The sequence below is a fragment of the Athene cunicularia genome (genome assembly GCF_003259725.1).
Source record: "Athene cunicularia isolate RWA chromosome 2 unlocalized genomic scaffold, athCun1 chr2_part1, whole genome shotgun sequence".
Classification (NCBI taxonomy): Eukaryota; Metazoa; Chordata; class Aves; order Strigiformes; family Strigidae; genus Athene; species Athene cunicularia.
The window spans coordinates 102,718,444-102,737,010 of record NW_020799095.1 but is presented as its reverse complement, the minus strand read 5'-3'; the positions used below and the strand labels follow the sequence as shown (position 1 = coordinate 102,737,010).

The 18,567-nt window shown below is 38.9% G+C and overlaps 1 protein-coding gene across 5 annotated transcripts in view; it reads left to right on the top strand.

Moving 5' to 3' along the window:
- The first annotated feature begins 7,513 nt into the window (after positions 1-7,513).
- ROCK1 (Rho associated coiled-coil containing protein kinase 1) overlaps positions 7,514-18,567 on the top strand; it is a 93,483-nt gene continuing 82,429 nt past the window's right edge. For all 5 annotated transcript variants that reach the window (XR_003397729.1, XR_003397728.1, XM_026842044.1 and 2 more), the window contains exon 1: positions 7,514-7,844. Coding sequence is in view for 3 of the 5 variants with exons in the window: in XM_026842044.1 (XP_026697845.1) it covers positions 7,752-7,844 (93 nt within the window). In the remaining 2 variants the exon portion in view is untranslated. The remainder of the gene's footprint in view (positions 7,845-18,567) is intronic.

Here is an 18,567-nt window from a genome sequence, read left to right as displayed (position 1 = left end):
AATTCAGACCATGTCCACACTGTGCTCAACAGATGTGATGGTGTAATTCAGCTGGCTGAGGAACAGCTGCACAAAGCTGCGGCAACACGGGCTTCAGGGCCTGGGCAAGTAACATGATGGTTAGTGGAGGCTGATTTTGCCACCGCGAGTACATCAGCTAGCTGGCTAGAAATGGGCAAGTCTGAAGATGCAGAGTTGTACGTCCCTTTTCTACATGTCTATTTACAGGTAAAAGGACAAACTTCTGGTCGTACAACCTGGGGCTAGTAGGCAGCTCAGGTTTGGGATGAGAGGGTGCAACCGCTGCGACTTCAGCCAGCTGGATTACACCATCACATCTGCCAGCATGGTGTGGACATGGTCTGAGTTGCTGAGGGCATTTTATAGTGCAGGCAGTATTATGTTGCCACCTTCATAGCAGTATAAAATGATGGTATGGCCACCACAAAAGAGTGCTGGGAACTACATAAAATTAGGTAAACAAAAGACATTTTCATTAAAACAAACCCAGACTCCATAGTAATTTGGACATAGCACTTGTAGTTTCAATAATTTGTTTAAAAGCACTTAGTCTGCTTCTGAATTATTCCATAGTTTCACCAAAGTTTGGCATACAAAGAGGGGTAAGAGATTGCAGAGGTGTAATAATGTAACTCTTTACAAACACTGCTTTTGCATATGCATTTTCACAGCTATGTTTTCATTTCACGAGGCTCTTGAGGGACAGCTTTGCTTGCCATGCTACCTTTTGTTTCTATGATAAAGGTGCTAGGACACTGTCAGGAAGCAATTTTGCAAGCATTCATACAGCCACAGGCCATGAATGAGTCAAACACCTTGTACTTTTTTTAATGCAGTGCTTTACAGAGTGGCCTCATCTGTTCCTATGGTGCACTATGATACGTTAGGAGTGTCACTACAAATCTACTGTGAAGGGCAAACATGAATTTTCAGGAGATGGCAGCACAAGGCTTGGACAGAGGATTTTAAATGTAATTCTGACCTTTAAAAATCCTCACTTTGACACAGTCACTCCAGAAAGAAGAGATTACAGATGAAATGTAAGACACACGAAACTAATCTCATATAAATATTTTAGAGTGTTTCTGAGCATTCTTTTTTCTTTCTACTTGCTTCCTCCTTATTTCCAATCTCACAATAACATCTTTTATCCACACACCCATCCACCCCACATACTCAATGCACAGTTGCTCTTAGAGGGAAATCCCACAGTTCATCATCAGGTCTAATAATACCCTTAACAGAGCTTGCTGTGGATTTTGCGTTGTGCACAGACTGTGCTGGATTTGCAGGTCCAGATTCTCTGCTGGGCTGAAACCCTGCTCAGTGCTGGAGAAAGAGTTTTTCATACTACCAACCATGCTGGAAGCTCTCCTAACCTGTGCCAGGTGCCATGCTTGCTCAGAGGCAGTTGAGGATGATCCTGCCATTCTCCAGTCCTGGTGGATGGGCTGTATTTGACTCTACTCTGAAGTAGGCTGAATTGGTTCTTTTTCCCCCCTCTGCCTAAAAACTCACCATCGAGAAGTATTACTTTGGGTGTACCACACTTTTGAAATGGATCTCAGACAGAGGCCCGTTCCCGACCTTTAGTTTGTCCCTTTGTCAGGTTATTTTTGCTCTCATCAAATTAGGAGTCTATGGGCCCTCAATTTCAAACCAGTTCAAGGCGGTACTATTGACTTGAAGTAATCAGCATAATAATGTGTTAAAACTGATATAAAATTGCCATCTTCTGAGTATTAAGAGTTGAATTACCCAACAGACCCATACAGTATTTTGAAACAAGAAGTAGGAAGTTTAGTGTCTTTTATCTTTGAGGAGGGAAGAAAGAAATTAACCCTTTGATTCTAGACCTGAGAAAAAGCTTGCTCATACTTTCAAACATGTAGTTTTCTTTCTACAATCACATCTATAAAACTTCCATTTGTGGGTTTTGGGTTGTTATGACCAATTGAAAACAGAATTATAATAAAAATAAAATTTGAATCCTCTCTGTCCTCTAAGACTAGACTCTCAAAACTTACAGGTGTGCCCTAAGAGTAGCAGAGCTCTACGAACATAACAACAGTGGTAGTTTGGTGTAAAATAACTGTTAGTCGATTGTCTAGTGGCATGAGATTAACAGAAGAATTGGAAAATATACTGAGTATGAACAAAATCACTAATTCAGCTTCTGTCATTTATAAAAGCCACCAAAAAATTACCAAGATGGCTCATCTATAATTCCTGTGGTTGCAATGAATTTTTATTCTTTGTTGATGACTAAAGTTTGTTTGTTTTGTTTTTTTTTTTTTAATATCTGGAAGATAGTCATATGAAACACATAGGTTTTAAAAAACTGCATATTTAGTGCCATTTGAGTGCTTTAAATTTAAGACAGAAGCCATATAGAATCACATGAAGCTTCATGATATAAAAATTGTCTATAACTTGTGTTGCAAATTTTACACTGTCAGGAACTGCAACTTCCGCCATTCTGCCCAGAGAGGGACCATATAAAGCCCGCTCCATTTATTCCAGCAAAGTTATGAAATGTGCCATTTAGAAGTTAATTATCTGTTAAAGTCTGAAACTGTTAAATATTTCCCAGGCCCAAGATAAAAACATGGCTTTTTATGGATTTGACATGGTCTTCAGTAGAGCAAAGCATTTACAGGGAGTAGGTATTTAGAACAACATACATAAAACCAAAGCCAGGAGAATCAAATCTAGTTTACTTTTAAACTCAGCCCAGTTTACTTTTAACTTTTGTCTTCAGAAGAACAACTATTTGAATAAGGACTGCAAAACTAATCCAACAACAGGAAATGTGATATGTGTATGTGGAGGAAATAGGAGCAAGGTGGAATGGGAGAAATTTGTTCTCAGAGGGAGTGCTTAGGGTTAAGAACTGGAGAAATAAGAAGAAAAATTCTTACTCTTGTAGGTGATTCATAGCTAACAAATTAATAGCAGAGCAGAACGTCAGATTCATGATACCTTAATCTGCAAAGAGGTCTGTAATGATGGTAATCACTCTATTTATAATTTAAATAAAAAGACACAAATAATATATTATATATGTTTTATATCCTGACAGATGATACCATCAGGAGATTCATTTTTAGCTCTCACTTTAATATACTCCTAACTTTCTCAAACCTTCATTTTTTTCAGGCTTATTTTTTTCCATGGCTTTTCTTTGACTTAAGAGCTGAGTTTGTTTGGGTTTTTGAAGATTTCAAGGAAGAAGTACTTGGCCATTTTTAAGCTCTGGGATAGTGAAAATAAAAAGCTTTTTCCCAGGGTAAAAGAAGAATTTCTGGCATCTTAACATATTTTGTACCCACCAAATGGCTTCAGTGGGAAAACAGTATTTGCCACGGAAATTGTCCTTATTGAGGTATGACGCTTTCAGCATTCCAGTGGAATTTTGTTTTGATTTGATTTTAAATCGCTTTGTGAGCTTCTGCCATACATTGGTCACAGGCTTTTTTCCTGCACTTTAAAAGCAAAGGGAGATTGCACTGTATATGCAGTTGTGGTTGATACTGGCTTGAGTCATATGGTGACCAGATATTTATCCTGTGGATTGCTATCTTACCTCTGGGTTTACTGCTCCCCTCCTTTCCAGATACAGCAAAAGTTACTCTGGGAGTGCCTACCCTGCGCTGTTTATACAGCCATGCCCTTGTCTGCTGGCAGCAAATGCATCTGTGTTTGCACTAGAGCAGACAATCTCATCCAGTTTACTTCCTCCCTTGCAACAGTTTGTTTTCAGACCTGACCCTCTCCATCAAACCAGGCTATTGCAAAAGTTCCAAAAGGCGATTTTTTTTTTTTAACTGTTTCTAGCTCGTTCGAGAAAATGAAACAAAGATCTGTGTGCCCCATTTCTTATTCATCACTCACCACGTGCAGGCAGCGGGAGCAGTTTCTCCCCAGGGTTCCAGTTCTGGATGCAAATAAAAGTACTACAGTGCCTGAAAATGTGCTGTGCTATAAGAGGAAACGGTAACTGCCCTTTGTCAAGAAGCTGGGATATGCTAGAATATACAATGTCATGTGCCAGGACCCTCATGTCTTTATTAAAGCTAGTGACAAGCAGGAAATACATACATAAATGGGTATGTGTATGTGTATGTGTATGTATATGTATATGTTGCACTATTTCAGCGTTTACAGATGTTTGAAAGATACTACTTTTGTTGAGTACATCCATGACAAATTTTGATTTTGGCTGATTATATCCAAATTTGTCTTCTCTTGCTAGTAATTATTTATTGCCGAGGTCATTGTTATTCTGTTCTATTCTATTCTATTTCTATACTATTCTAGTTCCTATATTTTGCCTCATCCTGGAAGAACCAACATGCCTTTTCTCAGTGTAATAAATTATATAACTAATACATCACATTTCTTTCGTTTCTCTCTCCTCTTGATAGAGCATTTTAATGTGTTCACTACGTGGAGCACCTTGCACCTCAAGCTTACAGTTTGTAATTCCTTGAGGAGTTTTTTCAGTGTGTAGCTGAGCCACCAATGGAGGTGAGGGGGCTGCACTGCAGTCAGCGGTGTGACTGGATTTAAATCAGCTACCTACAGCCAGCAGCATTCACCACCTAACGCAGCAGGGTTTTTTTAGATTTTGCAAGTACACAGAGGTCAATGTTGGTCTGACTTTATCATTATCTCAAGTCAGTTCAGGTATGTCTGCATGAGCAGCCATCATCCCATGCCTGAAGCAGGGAGCTTCTGCAAACAGCCTTTCTCTTGCACAGATGGGCTTTAACAATGGCAAAATGTTTTGCCCAAGGACTGGATTTGTTGACCACAGTCTTCATCTCAGAGCTTCAAGCAATACCGGCCTGCGCTATTAAGCGTCCTGAGGACTAGAGGTGAGGCAGACCTGAGCCAGTTTTGTATGGCAAAGAAGGAAAGGGTGGTGGACCAAAGGCAGGCTTAACATAATGTGACTTAACTGCTGTAGGTTTCATGTTGACTAAATAGGAAGTTGAATGTGAAGGTAGATCACACATTACTAACTTGGCCTAATATGGTGAACAGGATACAGTCTCAGTTCTGCCTTGTGTAACTCTTCTGAAGTCAGTAGTTACATCAGAAGCTTGCATATCCTGGCCTGTTCTCTCATTCTGAGAGCGTATGCCTTTTAAAGATGCACACTCAGCAACCTAAAAAAATATAGATGGCCTTTGACTTTATTACAAGCTCTTTCACTTAATTTTCTTAGCTTTTTCACAAGAGGATGGGGGTAACAGTACCTGCCTAGAGTGGGCTGAGCTAATACTTGTCGAGTATTCCACTGCTCTTGTGTTTGTACCGTTTGCTCATTTCCTGAAATGGGCACTACTGAAACCTCTTATGATGCACAGTCTTATTACTCTTATGTACAAGAATACTATCTATGTGTGAAACAACATTACATGTACTTTTATAAGTATGGTATAATGTTTTAAAGGAAGACAATGTAGTAATTCTGCAGTTTACTGACTTTCTGTATTTCATAGGAAATTGCAATCTCTGGCAAACAATCAGCTCTGAAGTCAGTGTCAGTTTGTCTTGTATCACACTAAAAGCAAGACCATTTAACTATCTTATAAATAAAATAGGCGAGACAACATGGATATGAGGTCTATGATTCCTGTTTTATCAAGGATTCTAAGTTCATTTGTTTACTAAGCGTGGGCATAAGCTCACATAGAGACACTTTCAAGAATTAGACTACATGCTTTTGAAGATAGAAAAAAATATCTTTCACGCTCACATGCTTGATCAGCTCAATGTTATCAGGTTATACATATGTTGAGTAGTTTCCATTTCACTCAACAAAAGCTAGCTCAATTCCAAAATACATGGCACAACAAAAGGAGGAAGAAGAAATTACACATTTTTAGTTTATTTGTTATCAGAAGAAAACCCAAACTAAAACATTGTGTTCAATGCACGGATTGGTCACATAGAATGGAACTTCATATGATTTCTAAGTGGTCAGTGCTAGAAATGTGCAAGTTCCTAATCATATAGATACAAATAGTTCATGAAAACGTGCTTCAAGATCGAAGCACATGAATGAGCGTTCACTGGATTAGAAACTATTACATTACACTCTCGAGTTACAAGGTGAGCACTCTATCACACCACACACTTAACTCATACTTGCTTTTAAAATTAATTTTCCTTTTTGCTCTTTGTAGCCTAAGCCTCCCTTTTACATTTTCAAAGCAGTGCTCAAAGTTTCCTAGACAGCTGGGTGAAGTACCTCCCACACAAATTCTATTTGAGAGAGACAGACAAGCACTTTTACTGCACTACAGTCGTGAGAAAAGCCCAGTCTGACAGATGTGTCTGAAACATACCAAGTTTGCATGCAGCTGAACACATACACAGCAGCTTCCCTCACCACAAACACTGGAAGAGGTACTTGGATCTACTGGTCTAGAGGCAAGATCCTTCACTAGCAAATAAACGTGATGCTGGGCCTGTCTGATGCCCAGCTCTCATATCTCAGTGAATTCTCCAAGTTGCAAGCCAATGGGATGGTGCTTTTTTTCACCTACTGTATTGAAGGTGGGCCAAAAGAAATGTAAAAAAAAAAGGAATGCAAAGATGCTTTTGTAAAAAAAAAAAAAGAATGCAAAGATGCAAAGTGCAAGTTAGAGTAAGACAAATGTAGTTTTGCGGCAGGGACGCCTGGAGGGGATGGAAGAAGTCTTGCATTTCCAAGAGTACCTATACATTTTCCCATGAGCTTTAGATAAAACACACAAGTGGCATCAGGAGCACAGCACAGGACTTGTGTCATGACAGGGTGATCCTGCACACTGAGCTGCAGATTCAGGCTTCCTCTTCCTTGCTTTATTACAGGCCTCATGAATTTTGCATCCTTTACAGCTAGGTGCTTTGAATCACCCAGTTTAGACCTGGCATCATCCCTGTGTATGTTTTAATGCCTAAACCAGGTGCCCAAGAGCACTGCGAATCAGGCTCTGTATCTCTAATGACAATTTGCATCTTGTTTAAGGTAAGGCCTATAAGAAGCATTTTCTTTGCATTTTAGGAATTACTTGCTGCATCACATATGAAATGATCCCAAGCCTACACCTTCTAGCTTGTGGAGTACATGAGATGTTCTCTTTGGACTGTGGTTGTTGAAATGGAACATCTGCATTTCCAAGAGCGACCAAACCCTTCGAATCAAAGGGCTGTGGTAATAGCCAGCACAAAACGAGTGAAAGTAAACATGCGTGTAATGTTGTTGTAGCATGTATTTCTGCTTTAACCGTACATACTTCTCATTAGAAAACAAAAACAAAGATGCAAGCAGCTGTGGACAAGAAAAAGCCAAATGCAGAATGCTCTTTTTTTTTTTTTTCTCTGAATAAAACAAGATAGCAAGTAGTGAATATCCAAGATTGAATAGCTCAAATACCCTAGCACTTGGCAATAGATCATTTGTTTCTTAACCATGACTTTGAAAATAACTGGCACGGACTCTCCTGAGGTTTTCTCTCCCCTTTGGCGGGGCAGCGTGGGGGACTTTTCTCAGAGACTTCTGTGATTGAAGGAGTCTTTCAGGAAGCGCTCCTCAGCCTGGTATAGGCTGTGTGGTTTCTCTTTTGTGCTCGCTTGTTCCCGTTTTTTGGTTTGTTTTTTTTTTTTTTTTTTTACTTTTTCATTATTTTTGACTTTACTTTGCTCTGGAATAAGGGAAACTTCTCACCGGAAACATGTCGACGGGAGAAAGTTTTGAGTCTCGGTTTGAAAAAATCGACGTGACTTTAAAGGACCCCAAATCCGAAGTGAACGTGGACTGTTTGCTGGTGAGTAGGGAGCGCCGATGGGCCCCCGGTCCAGTCTCCCCGAATTTCCTACCCTGTGGGACCGAATCTCGCCGTCCTGGCTGAGTCACCACTCTGCTTAACTCCGCGCGAGTGTTTTGTTTACTCAGCGTTGAGCTGAGGGTGCGTGAACGTCTCTGTGCAGGGAGAGCGGCTTTCATGCCAAGGAGGCGCCCGCCCGGTCCTGCCTCAGACTTGTCATCTCTCTCGCTTCATGCACCTTTCTTTTCTTCGCAGACTGTCATAAGGGGCAGTGGACACTTTGTACGAAGGCGTGATTTGTGAGTGCCAGTCCCGTGTGTGAGCAGAAGACTGTAAATAGCTTTGACGCACCAATTCCCTCTTTAGCAACTATTTTTTTGTGAGAATGAGGTCCTCTTATGTTGTGGTTAAGCACCGCAGCACTGACTTCAGCCTGTTTGTCGTAGACGTTTGCAAATGCTAACTAATGATGTGTAAAACACAGCTCTAATACGCACTTACAGTTGGGGAAGTAGTTATGGCAGGGGTTTAAATGCGTTTTAGACTACTTGGTGTGTTAGGCCTGGGGTAGAGGGCTGCTTGCTTATTGTTTTCCTATTTGATCATACCCGATGGTTCAGTGGATCTCTCCAGTGCTGTCATTCTTATATTGCATCATAAGGAAGCAAACCATAACACTTCCTGACAGAAAACGGACATCGTTTGGTAGCTGCTTGACGAAAGTGATTGGTATTTTAGTTCTGATTATAAAAAGTACCTCAACGAAGTGTATGCCAAATCCAACTAATTTGTTTGGGATGTGGCTGGATACTTAGATATGCCCAGAGGTGCCCTTCAATAGTAGCAAATCGTAGTTTGTGCATTTATGCTGAAGAAAATAATTTTTCTTTGTAGCAAGTGATAAAAGTTCTTCAGTGCATTTTTTTTTTTTTCTGGCTTTGTGTTGCCAGAGAGGAGAGTAAGTAAACTGAGTTTGTTCCTACTATGAACTCTGACATTTGGGTTTGGGGGAGGAAGGGAGGTGTGGGGGTGGACGTAGCTCTTAATAGTCATTCATCCACTGCATGGCTCTTAGCAGAAAGCTTGCCTGAGCATAAGGTGGTGGAAAGGTGAAAATCTAATGAAAGAATCAGTGCAAGTTCATGATACTGTGTACTCTTTTTAGGTTATTACTGATTTGTGAGCTTCTGAAGTGTTGACAGGTCAAACCTGCATCCTTGGATAAAAGCGGAGCCTTGCAGATGTTGCTGCCACAGAGGAAGACAGCACTGCATCTTGCACTTAACTTGATTCTTTTGATCTAGTTTGTATATCTGTCATCTGAGAACCACAGCTAATGAGAAGAGCTCTGATACTTAGCATGTACTGTGTCAATTTTGATGAGACAACTGTAAAATCTGACATTTTTACACCCAGATGCTATTGATAGATGTTAAGAGTATAGATCTGATTAAGAATCCAGAGTCCTATATTAAAAAAATGACAGTTTCCTAGTATGTGCTTTAATGCAGACCATACTATGGCAACTTTCCTACAGTGATGGTAAGGAGGTTACAGGTATCAGACATGCAGGTGGTAGTATCTTTAACTGTATTCTTTCACCTTTTAATCAGTTTAGGAATTTGCCCCTTTTCAGTTATTTTAATTGTTGTTTGGAGCTAAGCTGTAGTCAGTTTGGGAATGAACTTGTTGGTATGCTTCCTGTGATGATTGTGTAAAGTTTTAGAACATGTGTTTGCATCTCAGATCTTAATAATGTCCTTTAAAGTGACAATTTTTTAGAAATCATCTGAGATTTTTGGGCATACCTGTTCTTTTAAAGGCAGCTTCTTGTGGTATAGTCATCAGAATTGTGTGTGGTGTGGATTTTTTTTAGCTAGCTCTAGTTACAGATACTATTCATTTAAACTAATACCAATTAAAAAAAAAAAAACGTGTTTCATCTGAATAAACAGCTGGTGGGTTAACTTTTTATGTTTGGTTGCTCTTATCAACCTCTCTGCTGGTTCAACTTTTACTTTGTTTCCTATCTCTCATCCCGAGCTGGTTCTTGGTCTCTTCTCTAGAATTTAAGTATCCTAACACTTTCTAAAGAGTTTAAATATTTTACACCAGTTCTCAGTGAGATGATTCATACTAAAAGCATCATTCTTGGCCCAAGGTACCCTTTATATATCCAATCCATTGATATGTGGATGTGTTCTTAAGGAAGAAATGTTTAGGTGTAGGTGTAATTGATCTGCATTTAACATTATCTAAGATGAACACCTTATTACCATCCCTGCAGCCCCCAGTTAGAGGGGAGACCTGTCAGAATCTACGCCTGGTACTCTTAAAAAGATAATAAAATCGTGTTTTTATGGTCAGATTACAAACACAACCCAATCCTTTTTTATAAAACCCTGTAAAACTGTTTTTTCTTTTGATCTAAAGTTGTTAGTTGATGTTATATATAATTGCTTTCACTTTTCCTGAGCAAAGGTGCTAGCTGTGTATATGAGTGGTATTATATGAATAACTGATACACAAACACTTTAAATTCAGCATCTGATATTCTATATGTGTAGGCTTAAAATGCTGGAATTCCTTTAGATTCAAGAAGTGCATTTTTTTTTTTTGGCTGTATGAGGTCTTCGCAAGGCTCTTAGCTTCTCTTAGGATGGTTTTATCCTCTTAAACTTTGTTTCTCTTTTATTCTTACTCTTCCCCATCTGTTTGTAGCCCCTGTAGACTAAAAGGTGGGCATGGAATAACATTTAAATCAGTTTTGTAACCATTTTGTTTTTTGTAAACTTCATAAGCTAGGTTCTGTATGCTTGAAAGGTTCTAAATTTATATGTGAAGTAGTATGAGAACACTAAGAAAAAGATGGGGCAGGGAGGGGGGAGGCTAATATAAAGGAAGGCATGTTACCGTTTCAGGAAGGTGTGGGAGAAGAGTGCTGACAACAGAGCAGGCGGAAAAGACAGAGGGCTATGTAATGTCAGTTTACATGCTGCAGGAAGGAAATTCATAAAGCTGAGGTGCAAGAGGGATGTGTTTATTTTGCCTGTTTTCTCTTACAACTGTAATGAAAACAGACTAAGTTGCAACTGTCTGGAACTAAATTTTTTGTTTCTTTTGGGCTTCATGTTCTCGATTTAGGACTAGGCTGGGGGAAATCATAGACAGGCTGTCTGTTTTGATGAGCCATGAGGAGGCCAGAGCCTAAGCTCTGCGTAAAGCATGTATCACAGCATAATGTACTACTTTTTCTCAAAATATGAGGTACTGGGAGTCCGACAGTCCTAAAAAGATCTAGTAAGACTGTGAAGGCTGTGTTAGATAGGTAGTCACATTCTAGGGCATCCAGTGATCAGATACTGGTGAATGCCATAGGTGTGCTAAGTAGAGCCAAAGGCAATGTAAGTAACTAGCTATTAACTTGTGTTGAGTGTTTCATTATTGATATTAAGCGGTGGAAAGTGGTATTCAATGAGCATACTTCTACAATGATTTCAGAATAAAAACAGATTTCTCATTCCTCTGTGTTTCTTACTAAATCCTTGGGGTTTCTGGGCTTCCAGTTTTTGGAGACAGGGCTGTAACGGGTGAACGGATGGGGGCCATCTTGACCTTAAGCATCCTATGGTTTTGATTCAAAAATAGCCAGTAAATTTTCATGAAGATGCTTTTTGGTGCTTTCTCTGATCTGATAACACACAAAATCTTTTCATGTTTTATATAGACACTTGAGTAACTCAAGTTATTCAAATACTTCAATTACTTGAGTAGTTGATTATTTTTTTTTAAACTTCAAACTCTTGATGGTCTTAATCTTCAAAGATGTCAAATGTTTCACTTGTTCAGCATTTTGGCTTCAAATTAACTGACAACAGTAAACACTGGCTATGACAAACTTGTTTTATCTAGTCTCGAGGTTTTCATTTTTGTTGCACTAAAAATACAGAGGTACAGAGCATTGTTCACTTGTATTTCCTAGATCTATTTCATATTCATCTAGAAGAATACATGTTCATCTGTCTTGCATAGGAACAAGGCGAGGTGATCTCATAATCTTTAGGATTTGGAATTCTAAACTTCTCTTGTCACTAGACCTCTTTTTCCCTTCTGCTTAACTTGTTAGAAAGCACTTCTGAAGACCTTGTGGTTAGGGATTTGGTAAATAAATAAAATAAATAGAAAGTAAAGAATATAACTCAAAAGTACCTTTACTTCAGGAGTTCTTATCTGTCAAAATAACTGTGGAAAACCACTTTCACTGAAACCACATTAACTATAAGAATCCAAGTGATAAAACGCTAGAGAAACTTGGTATTTGAGAAGATTATTCGTTTGCTGATGAAGCTCATGCATAGAAAAAGCAGAGTTTGAACATTTGCAGATTGTCAGCTTCAGAATGCTGTAAATTGTCTGGAATATTCAAAGTAAGGAGAAATGTCATGACTGACTAAATCTCCTTGGGCATGTTTCTACCATTCTTTAGACCCAGGTGCAATGTCCTGTGCTTGGGCTGGGACAGTCACCGATATTGCTACCAGCTGGGTGTTGAATGGCTTCAGATCACCCTGCAGAGCAGGACTTGAGGATATTCTGAGAGAATATCTGAATTTATCTTCTGACAGAGAGACTTTTTACCAGGGCCTGTAGTGACAAAACAGGAGTCAATGGTTTTAAACTGAAAAGAGGGTAGGTTTAGATGGGACATAAGAAGGAAGTTGTTTTACTATGAGGGTGGTAAGACACTGGAAGAGGTTTCCCAGAGCTTGGGCTGGGACAGTCACCGATATTGCTACCAGCTGGGTGTTGAATGGCTTCAGATCAACCTGCAGAGCAGGACTTGAGGATATTCTGAGAGAATATCTGAATATATCTTCTGACAGAGAGACTTTTTACCAGGGCCTGTAGTGACAAAACAGGAGTCAATGGTTTTAAACTGAAAGAGGGTAGGTTTAGATGGGACATAAGAAGGAAGTTGTTTTACTATGAGGGTGGTAAGACACTGGAAGAGGTTTCCCAGAAATGTTGTGAATGCCTCCTCTCTGGAAGTGTTCAACAATCGGGTTGAATGGGTCTTTGATCTAGTGAAAGATGTCTTGCCATGGCCATGGAGGAGGGAACTGGATGATCTTTAAACATCCCTCCCAACCCAAACCATTCTGTGATTCTGTAGTTAGATCTAATGTAAGACTTCTGTCTGACCTAGAAGTGTAATTCTCTGTCTCCAAGTTACCATAGCCAAGCTTTATATGCAAAACTGATTATAATTGCAGGTTAATATGGCTGCTCATCACTAAGACTGAGGAAATATAGAAGTTGATGTGAAATTAATGATGAAATATGTACCTTGGTATGTTAATCAAAGGTAAAATGCAGCTGCAAGTTGACTTTGGAAATGCAGTAACTTGGTGGATTGTCATTTCAGGTTGCACTTCTTGGAAGACTTAATATTCTATAAGCCTTAAGAGAGTTAAAGTAGAGGTGGTGTGGCTGTCAGAATGTTAGCATATTGTATGGTACGTTGTATGGTCCATTTTCTACAGGAATAGCAGTTAACTTAGCCTCTAGTTTTATGAGTAGAATTGGCTGTAGGAACATAATTTTTAATTTTTTCTATAAAAAGTTTTAATCAAGAATGATAATAGCAAGCTGATGTTAAGATTCATTTCAACAAGAGGAATAAAACCCCAGACCAAACTGTATAGTAGATGATAAATGTTCTTATCAAGTAAAAATATTTGTAAACAATGTTCTTTTCCCTGGCAACTGTTGAGTGTTTTGTTTTTTGGGGGGTGGTGGGAAGGAAGAGGGAAACACCTGGAATTTGTTTGCTGTACAAATTGAAAATCAACCTGTTGATCTGTAAATCTTTGAGGACAATGATAGTTTCAGCAGCCACTTACTAAGAACTTGATAAATATTTAGAAGCACGGTGAGCAGATGATATTGGTAGCCTCACAGTTGCTGTTAGCAGAATTTCCTAGGACATACTTGATACTACTTAAAAAGGATTTTTAGGTCTCTTACCAAGGAATACCAAGATATTTGTCTCAATACAGAATGTTTATCTTGAATTTGAGAGGTCCCAAAGCATGTAATTAAAAACTTTTTTTTGGTGGATATTGCTTGATGCTGTTTATTCAAACTTCTTTGTCATCAAGAAATGGAAGTTCCAAATGGAGATACTGAAAAACTGAACTTCCTTCTCTGAGAACAAAATATGCGAATAGTTGAAAACTATTCTGTCTTTGCCTTAATTTGTGCAGTCATTCAAGCAGCAATAAAGCCAGAAGGATGACGAGACAATATTGGTGAAACTGTAAGCACTGTGCAGACAACGCCCAGTTATAGCTCATTTAAAACAAATGCAAATAATACCATCTTTTAGCTTTCTCAGTAGTCGGCTGAAATAAACACCTGCATTAACAGTGGTTGAACAAGAGCTGAAACATGATCTTTGTGAAGAGGAAAAGTGGTTTGGAGCTGCTCTTGTCCATAGTGTCTTGCTTTGAGATGATTGGATCTCCTGTAGTGTAATCTCTAGTCAGGTTTCTTCTTGGGCTTTTCAGTATTGATGGATATTCAGACAACATCAGCAGAGTATACCATGCTGTGGGGCAGCTTTAGTTACAGCAGTCTAGAGCCCGGATAGACAAGCAGCAGTGGCTTGGCCTGGTTAGCGACCTGTGTTGCTAGGGGAGAACTGGGATGGGAGCAGTACCAGCTTCTAACTGGAGCACAGGTCAAAGTCTGTTCTGATACTTAAAATCTTGCAAAGGATTGGCTTTAACTAACTGAAAGATTGCCACTCCCTGTCAATATTTATACAATACAAACTGTCATGGGGACAGTATATGAGATCTCTTTATTAATGTCCTAATTTAAATCCAACTGGATTTCTTTATTTCAGCTTTCCCTCTTAAATTTCTTGTATGCATTCATTTTTCTGCTTCTTTTATAGAGTTTAGAACTATATGAAAATTTTTTATTGTTTTCAGTTACATGGTCTGAAATGATGCAAAGACCTGATGTTTGGAAACCTCTGTAGAAAACACTACACAGAATAAGGCTTTATTTTGGACTGTAGGCTGGAACTACCTAAATGTGTTTCTAGCTTGTGTATGTATGAGCTACAAAGCTTATAATTTATCTGGAAACACAAGTGCAATACATACTTGTGTTTTCCTGCTGATCTCCATGGATCATAATATTCACTTAAAAAAATTATAACTAAGAAATCCTTGAATTCTAATCGTTACGCAAATATTGAGCAATTATATTTTTATCTTTTTTCTCATAAAAGCTGCAGAGTACTCTGCTGGTGCTGCACTGTGTTCAGATGTATTAAATTCTAAGGTATGAATATATTCAGAGGAAAACTGATACTTCCTGATAAAGTCTATTGATGTTAGATATCCACATAGAAAATGCATTAATACGTGATGGATGTTTCCCACGTAGTCACTGACTTCTGTGAAAATACTGCTTCTATGGAGGTGAGGAGAGAGGAGACACTGCCTGTGGTAAAAGCTGAAGTGGAAGGTGTCAGTACAACAAGCACTGTCTTCCTCCAGTATGGATGCCAGAGTCCAGCCTGTTAATTCCACCATTGAACACGTTTGTCTACAAGTGTGGGGTGACTCTGTGTTAAGGTACTTGGGAGGGGAGGAAGCCTCTCCAGCCAGGAACTGATAGGAGTGGATGGAGGTCCTCCAGGGAGGAGTGACACTGAAGGCAGGATGGTGATGGTTATACTTGCCCAGTGCCTTTTCACACATGCCAGGCTGTGCAGAACAATACTAGATATATTACATGCTGTAAATCCTCTTTTGTAGGAATACAAGGCCAAAAATGGTGCCAGCCAAATGGTAGATCTACTAGGACTTGAAGTTTTTGCTCTGCTAGTATTGGTAGCAATTGTCATGGTTTTTGAAAGAGGGGCTATTGTTGCCAATGCTACCAGAGCAAAGATGGTGACAGAAATAACAAAGTGCCCATTAACGCCTGTGGAGTGAAAGCTGAACTACTGATGTGATTGTCTGTTTTGTTGAATTGTTTTTTTAGTTGTGGTGGTGGTTTTTTTTTTTTTTTTTTTTTTTTTTTTTTTAAAGTACACTATTTGGAATTGGAGATATCACTAAGAAGCTAGGCTCTCTCTGTAGAGAATAGATCAGTATGCTTCCTGGAAGAGCTTTGTCTTCTGTCTTTTGCTAAAATGCTTGTGTCTATTTTCAGCCTTTCTCATACTCCACAAACATTTTTGTGCATATGGTTTCTGGACATAGCATGACCTTCAAGTATTTGGAGATTCTTTTGACTTGTAAAATCAGATTAAGAGATCCAGAACGAGTCATGTTGTGGTTCTAAAACAAGCTGTGAAGACTCATGTTAGGAAGAGCATTTCAGGAGAATTCTGGGTTATGTGTCTAAAGAATAGAGTTGTAACACAAAGGTCTTTTATCAAGTAACTTGCACACTCAGTTTGGTTTATTGATTCCACTTAGCAGATTGGATTGGAGTAAGGAAAGGACTAAAAGTCTTTCTCTTAATTCTTGGTGAGTGTCAGGTCAGGAGTCTTTGAAGTTTTCTTCTATTGTTTCTTTTCTGTCCTAAAATGCCTTCAGGGTCTCATAACAAAGCTTTCATCCTTCTTGACGTATATATAACACTATTTTCATCAGTAGTTTGCTCTAGAGATGTAATAAAAGCTGCCAGTTAGAGGAGAAATTGCAATGTTAAGATGCTGGAGCTGCAAGTGTAAATGACTCCTGTGTAACTTTCTGCCTTCTGTACAGGGCAGTTGATATTTTTGGCCAGCATCAGGAAAGAGTCGTGATGGCTGCATTGTTCTTGACCTTACCTTTTCTTTTGGCCATGGCAAGCTCCTCTTTGAGCTCCCAGCCAAGAAGGGAGTCAGATCAACTTCACCTTCACATAAGGGATAGTTTCTATCACAGTTCTTGATAAGTTTGTGGGAAAGAAGGGTCTGAGAACCATGAATTCTAGGGGAAAGAAAAAGAGAATTTTTTAATATATCCTTTTTCACTGCAGATTGGTGAGCTCCTAGACAAGGCCAGGAATGAAAGAAAAGATTGATTAAAACCTTGTATTTGCAGGTTGGGAAGTTTGTTGCCAAGTGTCTGATGTCCTGGGAGTAGAAACTTAATTTTTTAACGTGACAATTCAACCAGAATAGGCAGTTGAAGATTTTCCTTCAAATCAGTCTGTGTTGTGAGAGGTTGACTAACTGTATGAAAACAGGACATCTTTCACTTCCTTTCTTTCTTGTGTGTTTCAACATCAGCGAACCTACCTTCCAGTGGTGTTGCATTACTCCTGTTTTGTGGGAGGAAATAAGTGTCCAATGAAGGTGTATTTTAGAAAAAAGTTGATGAAATGGTAAGCTTTTACTGCAAGAGGAGTTATCAGTCAAGTCTTTACATTTAATTTTAAAAACTTGTCATATGAAGTGATGGGTTAGCAAAAGTGAAAAAGGAAATAAGGATATGAGTTTTTGAAGAATTACTTTCAGAAGTAATCTAATGTTTTCACAAAATATATTTTTTCAGAGGAGTTGGAATCCATGTTTTTCATAACAATGGGAAAAGACACAGTTTTTTTTTTAGCAAGTAACTTTCAAGTTTGATCTAAAGCTCATATTTAAGATTAGACAATCTCCTGTAGATCTTGCTTGCCTTGGAATTGTGTCATGATAAACAAATGGTTTTCAGATATAATGAAGTGCAGCTTATCCATCCTAGAGCTATAGAAATTAGATGTTTTACTGATTGATTAAGCCTCCTTTCTTCATCTAGAAGAAAGTGGAAGCAGTGTTAACCAAAAGAGCTCATGCTTAAGCTGGGCAGGATATGTGTGTCCTCAGCTCTGCAAAACACAAGAATCAGTTTTTTAATACAGGAGGAGGATGTCTGTTATCAAGATCTCATGTTCTTCACTGTAGATCAGTTAATTTCTGTGTCACTTCTACTGCAGAAGAAGTAATCACGTTTTGATAGGAAGAGGAGTGACTAACTAGGCAGATGACAGAAGTAACTTTATCACTAACGCCAGTCCTGCCTATTAGGCTCTGAAGGTAATTGTTAAACTTGTGCAGGGGCTATTTGGCTACCATTAATTACTTAAGAATGGTTTTAAAAAAATAACTTTAGCCATTTGACTTTGAGATTGTGGAAAGTCAGTAATTCTGTTTATATACTTTATCTTGTCCTGAGTACCAGTCAAATCTCACCTGAAAAGACCGAGAAGTTGAAATCAAAGTTGGTGTGCTATATTATCCTCTTTTCTCCTCCTGCTTAGTAAATGAAATCCCAACAAATAGGGAGCATCAGTGCAGTGATGTGGTCATTTTGTACTTTTGAATACTCCTAACTGCAGAACATAAAACAGATTTCACTTACAGGGTGGTGGTAGGGTACAAGTACCAAAAAAAAAGCGCTTTATGTAGAAGGAACTCTTGTCTGTCCTTAAGATATGAATAAATATGAGATTTGGAAAATGGGCAGAGAAATTAGGAAGATTATAATTAAAGATGATTTTGGGGTTGGAATTTTTTGCTTGGCCTATGGTGAGTTAAGTCAGGGCTTCCTGATTTCTTCAGGCTGTTTGTGAGACTGTTTTGAATTTCTATTTCCTGCATCTAAAATAAGGAAGTTGTGTCCCATGTGTGTTGTGTGTGTGTGATCCCATTTCCCCCCCCCCCCCC